Below are 10683 nucleotides of genomic sequence, written 5' to 3'. Positions count from 1 at the left end.
AAATCAATATTTTAGTCTAGACTGATTAATTTATAGTTGTAACTGGATTTTGCTGTAGCATTATGTCCTCACTTTTCTCCCAGAAAGTGTGAAGTGTAGGTATAGTTTATTATACTTAGTGTTACAGAGTGTTTTAGCCTTAGTTGAATACCTTCCTTTGCCCCTCAATTGACACACTGGCAAGAGTTCCTTTATTTATTTACATTCCTGGTTTATTTCTTTCTTTATAATACTTGATTACTTTTATCCTCATGTTTCTACGCATGATGTTATTTACTGTTTTTCATGGTAAAGTATTCATAAACTTGTATTATAGTCAACATCCACTCTTCCATTAAGTTACAGATTTTTTTATTGCTGCTAACACAATCTATTCGTGCCAATAATAAAGCTCCAAATAGATAGTATGAATCATGTAGCAGGAACCTTCCTAGTAATAAATAACATCATTATAGTAACATGACCAACTGGTGTACTTTAATTTCTTTTTATTTAATTTATAATAATTTGGTACACCTTACTCTAGCTTTGAACCATTCCATTTTTCCAACACAATTGGGGCTTTCATATTTCACACACATAAAAATACATGTTTTTATATATGTTATTTGATTTTGTAGTGAACGTATCATTTTGGGAAGTACACCCTAATAAGCCATTTCAACAACAATAATCAGCTTCACACATTTCATTTATTAATTAAAAACAAGCAGAATTTTGTATAAAAGTGAAAATTTTTCTTTGTTTAAAATTGTTCATGATTGCAGTTGTTCATAATTTTATTTTGAAAAAGTTTATCAGTGGGTTTTTAATATTTTAGTTCAGTCAGGTCTTAAGATAGAATATGTTCATACACATATTGTTTTTATTTATAAACTATATAAAATATTTGAAACAAAGTCTTTCATACATTTATAAAAGAAAATATATAAAACTCGCATCACGCCTCTGTACAATCATAAAAATTAGTACGACAACAAATAGTTGCCATATCTGTTCATACAATGGAGTTATGATCTTGCTGTTAAGATTATGAACAAATTATCGAGAAATTGTAGGATACCCAAAACATCATAGCACTTGTGAACCAAATTAACTTTGGTGTGTGCTACTTAAATCTGGTACCAAAATACAGCTGAGCTTGAATTATGAGGGGCCATGTTCATAGTGAATCAAAGTTAGAAATGTCGCTGCCCTGCAAAACAAAAATGAGAATTAGTTAACTGTAATCAGAACTATAGCAAAGCTTTTAAGTAGACACAGTCTTTCTCAAGAAGGCTGATAGCATTAGTACAGTGATGATCTTGACAAATTTTTTAGTTATTTATGGTTAATGGTGTAATGGCTTTGCACATTGTTTTCCATGTGAACAAGCACTGAATAATAGAATATGAATCATGGTAAAAGTAACACAGTAATGGAGAATGCTTTGAATCAAGTGATATTAGTAATACATTTTGATTAATCTGTAGAAGATAACCTAATTTCCAAAATGAAACGACAGTTGTTACTGTGACCTCCTCCTTTTGTGGCACTTCTTCAGAACTTCATACCTGGAGTGTGTTTTTGTTGTTCTTTGTCATATTACATGGAAACTCCACTGTACTGAGTTCCATGAGTTCATGTGAGATCACATTATGGAGTAGAAACTGTTAACAACAATGAAGTTTCTTCTACATTGCCAAGTTAATAGTCACACTCTGACCTCTGAAATACCTTTACATTACTCCACGTTCCACTCTGAAGTGAATCTCTGTAAAATCACTAGTGTACCCATGCAAAAGAATCTACGCTGCAGTTTAACAGAGTATTTTTGTTATCGATGGTGCTTATTTACATCTAGTTTCTTCAAGTTCTTGGACACAGACACACATTATTTTTGTGTTCTTAGAACAATTCTTGTAGGACAAGCTGTATAAAGAAAATAGTATCTGCACACTAAAGCAGCATTTTTCAAATTTCACACACATAAAATTATAATCCATATTTTTTTAATTTCAACACACAACTAAGTTATCATGAAACAAAACTGAAAATACATAATGCCATAATTTAGTACTCGTATAAACTTAGCGTTTTCATTCATAACATGAGAAACCTTTGAACATGTGTTGGCATCTCATGTCTCCTTATTTGTACAAAAAAATAGATCTTTTTCCAAAGGCAGCTCACCGAAAGAAAGTTTATTTCCCTACAATGTACCTTTAAGAGAAACAGGATAGTTCAATTTCTGAAACTCTTTTTGTTGTTCATAGCAGTTCCTTATATTTAACATCTCAAGGTTCTTGGATCCATATGCACAATTTCTGTGATCTTTGTCACAAATTAATTTTTTCTTTAAAAATTATTTAGCTGCGGTTTCATTATTGAAATTATACAGCATCAGTTGTAGGCTGATAGATGAATAATTATGAATTTGAAAAAGTTTGGGAAGGAAGAACTCATGATGTAATCAAGGTACTATCCTACCATGGATAGCTTGATTGGTATAGCAATGAGCAGGATGGCCAGATTTCAATTCTTGGCAGGAGCAAGAGATTTTTCTCTCTTCCTCAGCATTCAGACTGGCTCTGGGGCTCATCCAGCCTCCTAGCCAATTGGTACCACGGGCTATTTTGCTGGGGCACCAAGTTGATCACTCACCTCCATTTAGTGCCAAGGTCAAGAATGGTTGAGCTTTACTTCAACTCCCCCTATATTTTCATGGCACAACAAGGCCAAATTCAACCTTCTTTTTACTATCCCACCATGTTTGTACTTGTTGACTTACAAACAATATTTCAAACATGGCATGTCATTGTGCTTGTGGTGTAGAACCAGTGCTTCATTAATTACTGCCATCAAACAGAAAAAACATTTTTCTGCATGGCCATCATTTTGCTATTTTCAATTCTACAAAAAAATTTCCTCAGTAGAATTTGCATAGTTTTTGAATATTTATTACTGTATAGCATTACATGAACCTTTTGTCTTCTCATCTGTTGTCCAAAAACATAAAAATTAGAATATACAAAACCATAATCTTGCCTGTGGTTCTGTATGGGTATGAAACTTGGTCTCTGACATTAAGGGATGAACATAGACTGAGGGTGTTTGAGAACAAGGTGTTGAGAATATTTGGACCAAAGAGATGAAGTGACAGGAGGTCGGAGAAAACTGCATAATGAGGAGCTTCATAACTTGTACTCTTCTCCAAGTATAATTAGAACGATCAAGTCAACGAGGATGAGGTGGGCAGGGAATGTAGCACGAATTGGGGAGAAGAGGTATGCATATAGGATATTGGTGGGAAACAAGAAGGAAAGAAACCACTGGGAAGACCAAGGTGTAGGTGGGTGGACAATATTAAAATGGATCTTAGAGAGACAGGATGGGATGGATTGGATTCATCTGGCTCAGGATTGGGACCAGTGGAGGGCTCTTGTGAACACGGTGATGAACCTTCGGGTTCCATAAAATCCTGGGAAATTCATGAGTAGCTGCAGAATTGGCGGCTCCTCAAGAAGGGCTCAGCTCCTTGAGTAAGTAAGTAAGTTAGTATAGCATTACATGACACAAAATTAAGTGGTTCTAGTGTCCCACCTGATGATATTCACATATTCACAATTTTGTTGCTCTTGACTATGGGAAACTGCAAGGTATGTATGGTGTTGAGGTACCAACTTTTGTGAAACATCTGTCAACTAGTTGAAAATTAGAAATAGTGGGGACACAGCATGGTGATCTCATGTCAGTCTACAAATTGGCCAGCCACAAAATTTTGTTTTGATTCCTGTCAGGGGCAATTGATTTTTCTGATCTCCACAGCATCCAGATTTGCTCCTATCCAATGGGTACCATGGCTCCCTCCCTGGAGGTATGGAGATTGGAGCATGAAGCTGGCCATTCACCTTCATCTAGTGCCAACTTTACCCTCAACATATAATAGTTCAGATTATGGTATAATGTTGATTGACAGAATAAATAGTGAATAGTGAATTTCGTGGGATGTGGAAGGAAGTGGTACTATTTTGATTTGAGATACTATCCTGGCATTTTCTTGGAGGAATTGAGAAAAACCACAGAGGACATCAGATTTTGAAGTTGGAATTCCTGAATACAAAGCAGAGGTTCTACACATAGGACTATGACATTTGATCTTATTTTCTCTATTTCCTAATCTGTAGGATAGAGTTGCCAGAGTCTTAGCATCATTGTACTTAAATATAAAAACAGTTATGAATTTAATGTACATATTATAAAATGTTAATCAACTCCATCCAGTGTGAATGATAAAATGTTTTCTCTTTCTTTCCTTTTTTAATATTTCATCCTTGACATGTTTCGGTCTTAGAGACCATCTTCAGAAGGATATATATCAATACAGGCAAAAACTACTTTTACAATATGTTTGGTCAATATCAATACATATATACAATATCATCACAATGCCATGAATATAAAGTGTGATCCTTTAACAACTGCAGCAATGTGCATGAACACATTAAAATATTTGTAAATTATTACAATTGGTCTGTTTAAAGTGTCAAGATTTTGTCAACATTTTTAGAACCAATTTGGTTCATGTCCTTTACATTGCCTCTCTTTAAAGGAAGTTGAGTGTCTACCACCTCATGGTTCCATCGTTTGATGAATAGGACTCTTTTGTGTCATGCTGTTGTTTAGGCTGCGCTATATCGTTATACTGCAGTTGTTAAAGGATCAGATTATATATTCATGGCATTGTGATGATATTGACCAAACACATTGTAATAATAGTTCCTGTCTGTATTGATATATCCTTCTGAAGAGGGTATCTAAGACCGAAACATGTCAAGGATGAAAGATTAAAAAGGAAAGAAAGAAAAAACATTTTATCAGTCACACTGGAAGGGGTTGATTAACCTTTTATAATATTGCTAATGTGATGGGTCAGGATGAACCAAATCAAATGAATGTACATACCCTATCAGGTTTGTAAAGGTGTGTCTGTGGCATAAGTAATGTGGATCCGAGATCTCGCTCGGCCATTGTATGTGCTTCCTGAAAATAAAAACATGCATTTTTTATGCAATTAAAATATTGATCACTTAATATTTAATAACCACTGAATTTTTTATACAGGGTGTCCCAGGAGTTTGGTGCCATACTTCAGGAGCGTACTGAGGGTTCCCTATAGAATAACTTTGAAATAGGAACCCATGTCCGCAAACGTAAAATAGCAGCGCTAGGGCGGCATTTAAAATCATTTTGTTTAAACTTGGCGACTCAATGTCGAACTGCATTGCATAGAAGAACAGCCGTCCACCAGCACTAGTGCCATTGCCAAGATTTTGGGGACATCAAAATCAAGTGTTTGGAGGATGATCAACAACTTTATCCATATCATCCAGCGCGAGTACACGATGTACGTATGTCGTACTGAATGACATGAGCAACAATTTTTTGTAAAGTAACATGCTTTATTATTGACAAACCAAATACACCACCTCAATCTACAGACCCTTCTTTATTTTTCCACATAATCGCCACTTCTTTGTACACATTTCTCCCAGCGTTCTGGGAGTTTGAAAATTCCCCATCTGTAAAGTTCTGTTCCAGCCATCCGAAGACACCGACGCACTGCTTTCTGAATTCAGCGTGCTTATGAAAATGTGTGCATGGGTGCGAGCAGTGTTCGAAGATGGGTGAAACATTTTAAAGATGGGAACACCAGCATCGAAGATGAGCCTCGGAGCGGTCATCCTCAAACAGCCTCAACTGAATGCAACAAGGAAAGAGTGGATGAGATCATTGAAGATTACAGGCATGTGACTGTGGACACAATAGCCCGAAAACTTGGAATAGGGTACAGTGCAGTACAGGAGATGATTGAAAGCTTGGGCTATAGGAAAGTTTGTGCTCGTTGGGTCCCACAGTTATTGACCGAAGACCACAAAGGTCATATTGGAAGCAATTGCAAAGATGGGGTGGGAAGTTCTTCCACACCCCTCCTATAGCACTGATCTGGCACCCCCCCGACTACCATCTTTTCGGATTTGTGAAGGATTAGCTGCATGGACAACGTTTTGAGACAAGGGAGGCAATTCAGAAAGTAGTGCATCAGTGTCTTCGGATGGCTGGAACAGAATTTTACAGAAGGGGAATTTTCAAACTCCCAGAACGCTGGGAGAAATGTGTACAAAGAAGAGGCGATTATGTGGAAAAATAAAGAAACGTCTGTAGATTGAGGTGGTGTATTTGGTTTGTCAATAATAAAGCATGTTACTTTACAAAAAATTGTTGCTCATGACTTTCAGTACAACCCTCGTAGGTGCAGCTGACTTCGTACCATGAGTTCAATTTTGTCAGTGGATACTGAACCAGTGTTTACATCAGCCCAGCTTCCTGAATCACGTGTTCTTCACAGACGAAGCGCAGTTTACAAGGGATGGCTGGTTCAACTGTCGAAACAGCAATGTTTGGGCTGACGAATACCCCGTTATTGCAGTTGGTTACCACCAGTCACAATTTTCTATCAATGTCCAGGCGGGCATCATTTGCGATCACTTGATTGAGCCTTTCCTCCTACAACCACGACTGAATGGGCCCTTTTACAAGGTGTTCCTGGAATGTATCCTTCAAACTTTGCTAGAAGATGTGCCACTGATTGTGCAGAGACAAATGTGGATACAGCATGACGGAGCACCAGCACACTTCAGCAGTGTATCATGAGACTACCTGGATGCTGCTTTTCATGGTCATTGGATAGGAAGAGGAGGCCCAGTGCCTTGGCCACCCTGATCCCCAGACTTGACACTTCTGGACTATTTCGTCTGGGGCCATGTGAAAAGCCTGATCTACGACATGCCTGTGGATAATGAATTCAAGCTGTTGGCGAGAATACTTGTTGCATGCGACGTAATCCATGAAACACCTGGAATATTTGAAAGGGTTCACCAGAGTTTCTTTCGTCAATGTAACACATGCATTGAAAATGGAGGGCGCCAATTCCAACATTTACTCTAGCAGGTGCGTCTTAAGAGTTTGGAGGGGGTAATATGCCTGTGCACGCTCTTCGACATTGAGGCACAAAGTTTAAACAAAATTTGATTAAAGGCTGCCCTAGCGCTGCTATTTTACGTTTGCGGACATGGGTTCCTGTTTCAAAGTTGTTCTGTAGGGAACCCTCAATACGCTCTTAAATTATGATATCAAACACCTGGGACACCTGTATAGATTGCTTTTTGATGTGAAGTAGCTATGACAGCAAAATGTGTTATGATGATGCAATGTGGAGAAGATACTGATTCACATAAATTGAGTTTGATTGAAAGAAAAGAAAAATAAGAAGAAAAAGAAACCCGTAAAAGCGAACTTCACAAAGTCACTGAGAGAGCTAACATGTTTGCATTAATCCAGGTTGCTTCAGAGGCTTTTGAATGCTGTGTTTCATATATTTTAAATTTCGGAAAACATAACAACTTACATCATTGGGGTTCCTAGATGAGGGATTGGAACCATAATTGCTATTTAAGCTCTTTGTGGTAGGCTGCACTATTGTCTCGTCAAATGAACGTGCTTCAGAGACAGTCCTGCAAAGAGCACAAATAATAAATCACATTATTGTCTAACAACATGAGTTTGTTAGAAGTTTCATACATGTCACTGAACTGATACACAAACTGGAGTGAATTTTCTGTTATTTACTTTAAGAGCTGAAATTCTGTCTCACAAACTTCTCAAGTCTTTGGGATCCCTTGCTGTAGCAGATGCTCAAGTAGTTGCATGCCTTGTGATAATGTATTATGAACAGAAATAGAGATAAAGTGAAACTGGAGAAAAACTAGAGAAATGCCATATACATAAAATGAGTAAAGATGAACTACAAATGAAGGACACATATGTGGACACCCATAACCCAATATTTGAAGTGATACAAGAATTAAACAACAGCAACAAAAACACATTATTATAAGAAGAACCAGTTCAACTCAGCAAACATTCAGGAACAAAACATGCTGTAAAACATACAGCAAGGAGGAACATAATGCACCAATTCCAGTAAGTACACAAATAAGTAATCACATGACACATAGAAAAGTTCTCATACATTAATTTTAACAGAAAATTCAGACATGTTACAGACACATAAGTGCATCAAAGGGACCTGCATCTATATTATCAACAGAAGACAGCAACAGCAACACTTGATGATGGCCATATTGGCTGAAACATGTAGTGAACTTTTAAACTTTTGAAGTTAACAAGTTAGGTGAGACTTCTTGGGACGTGGTGTTGCACATAAGACTGTGAATAACAGATTCTAACTGTGGTCCTGCTGTCACCCTTCACAGGCTCTCATGGCAGTTTGCAGCTAATCTTGTTTCAGTCTTCAGTGATGACAATGTGTTACTTCAGGGTGAAGTGATTGAACAGTAGCTTAGTGCTGATGTTTACATTTTTGGGCTCTCATGCATTCAAATACTGCAGTCTGATCTGTTAGCAAACTAACACATTCCCTTCACCCAAGAATGCAAATAAAACTAACCTCAATCCACAGTTATGTTCAAGGGATTAGATGAAGTCATGAATATGACAGGAATTGACAGTAAATTGTTAAAGTACCAATACAGGTCCAGCAACAGTTAATGTTATTTATGTCAGTTGAATTCAAGTATTAAAACATAAACCCAGCAAAAGAAACTGCTAAGAGATATCTATAAGACAATGGCAAGATTTGTTTTATAATACCTGAACAGGTCCAGCAGGCATTATATGGGAAAAGATGGCAATGAAGAATGTACTGCACATTATGAATTCAGTCAGCATTTTTTTTTTTAGCAATGGAAGGATATAAATGAGCTCAGTTCAGAAATTTCATGAGACTTAGGATATTTCAGATAGGAATTCTGAAGCATTTGTGTCAAGTACAGTAGATTATGCATACAGTTAAGCAGAATATATAAGATGGTGCTTATGTTTTCTAACTATAGAGTAGAAAGTACACAGTGATATCGATATCTAAATAGCACTGTAGAAAATGAAGAATTCTGTTTAATTATTAAAAAAAAAAAATTCATCTATAACACTAACTTCTGATCGGTTTCCATCAGGTTTTCATATAAAAATTGTATGAATTTCTCTTCTCTTCCATGTCTCACCCATTTCATTCTTCTTGATTTGATGTTCCTAATAACATATAGCAAGGAGAACATATTATGAAGTTCCTCATTATGCAACATTCTACAGCCTCCTGTTACTTCCTCCCTCCTCAGTGTAACTATTCTGCTCAGTATCCTGTTCTCAGACACTTACTTACTCATGGAGCTGAGCCCTTCCGGAGGAGCTGAAAATTCTGCAGCTACTCAAGAATTTCCCAGCATTTTATGGAACCCGGAGGTTCATTACTGTGTTCACAAGAGTCCTCCACTCTTCCCTATCCTGAGCCAGATCTATCCAATCCATACCATCCCATCCTATTTCTCTAAGGTCCATTCTAATATTGTCCACCCACCTACGCTTTGGTCTTCCCTGTGGGCTCTTTCTTTCTGGCTTTCCCACCAATGTCCTATATGCATTCCTCTTCTCCCCCATTCGTGCTATATGACCTGCCAACCTCATCCTCCTTGACATGGTCATTCTAATTATACTTGGAAAAGCGTACAAGTTATGAAGCTCCTCATTATGCAGTTTTCTCCAACCTCCTGTCACTTCATCTCTCTTTAGTCCAAATATTCTCCTCAACACCTTGTTCTCAAACACCCTCAGTCTATGTTCCTCCCTTAATGTCAGAGACCAAGTTTCACACCCATACAGAACCATAGGCAAAATTACGGTTTTGTATATTCTAATTGTTTATGTTTTTGGACAGCAGACGAGAAGACAAAAGGTTCCGGACTAAATGGTAGCAAGCATTACCCGAGTTCAATCGCCTCTTAATTTCCTCCTGAATCAGGTTTCGATCTGTTATTGTTGTTCCCAAATATCTGAACTGTGCCACATTTTCAAAACATCTGTTTCCTATCTTTATGTCATGATTTTGCCCTGCATTTTGGTGATGAGACAATAACATATACTTAGTTTTCTCTGTGTTTACTTCTAGACCAACATCTTTACTTGCATCAATTAAAGTTTGTGTGTTTTTCTTTATGGTATCTACATTATCACGCAGCAGATTCACTTCATCGGCATAAGTCAACAGCTGATGTGTCCCGTTTAATTTCAGTTCCACCTGGTTTCCCTGGATCTTCCTAATGGCACATTCTAAAGTAAAGTTGAAAAGGAGTGGCGATAAAGCATCTCCTTGTTTTATACCATTCTGGCTAGGAAATTTATCAGAGAAATGTTTACCTATCAGACACACTTAGTTTATATTCTTCCAGTATTGTAAGAGAACAAGTGTCACAATCATTCAAAGTGACAGAATTATAATTTTGTGTTACATTTTAATTTTTATGTTTTCTGAGAGCAGAAGGGAAGACCAGAAATCCTGAGCTGAATGGTAGGAAGCATTCTCCATATTTAATCTATTCTTAACTCTTTGACTGGCGCGGGCGTGTTTTAACGCCCGGACAATGCCAGCCGTTCCCTGGCGTTGGCGTGTTTTAACGCTTTGACAATCTCTTCCCTTCTTTGCTCTCTTGGCACTCATCAACCAAAGACATATATGTGATAGTTTTTGTGCATGTTTGTAAAGAACCCTTGTAAACTTTGTGGGGGTCT

At 37.3% G+C, this 10683-nt stretch overlaps 1 protein-coding gene across 1 annotated transcript in view; it reads right to left on the bottom strand.

Moving 5' to 3' along the window:
• LOC111862335 (mucin-17) overlaps window positions 1–10683 on the bottom strand; it is a gene marked incomplete in the record, with an annotated part of 180990 nt that continues 170307 nt past the window's right edge. The window contains 3 exon segments of the mRNA XM_033750626.1: window positions 1–1195; window positions 4945–5022; window positions 7448–7553. Of these exon segments, the coding sequence (XP_033606517.1) occupies window positions 1163–1195; window positions 4945–5022; window positions 7448–7553 (217 nt within the window).

The sequence above is a fragment of the Cryptotermes secundus genome, unplaced genomic scaffold (genome assembly GCF_002891405.2).
Source record: "Cryptotermes secundus unplaced genomic scaffold, Csec_1.0 scaffold408, whole genome shotgun sequence".
Classification (NCBI taxonomy): Eukaryota; Metazoa; Arthropoda; class Insecta; order Blattodea; family Kalotermitidae; genus Cryptotermes; species Cryptotermes secundus.
Note: the sequence above shows the minus strand (reverse complement) of the source record. Positions and strands in the feature narration are given on the sequence as shown.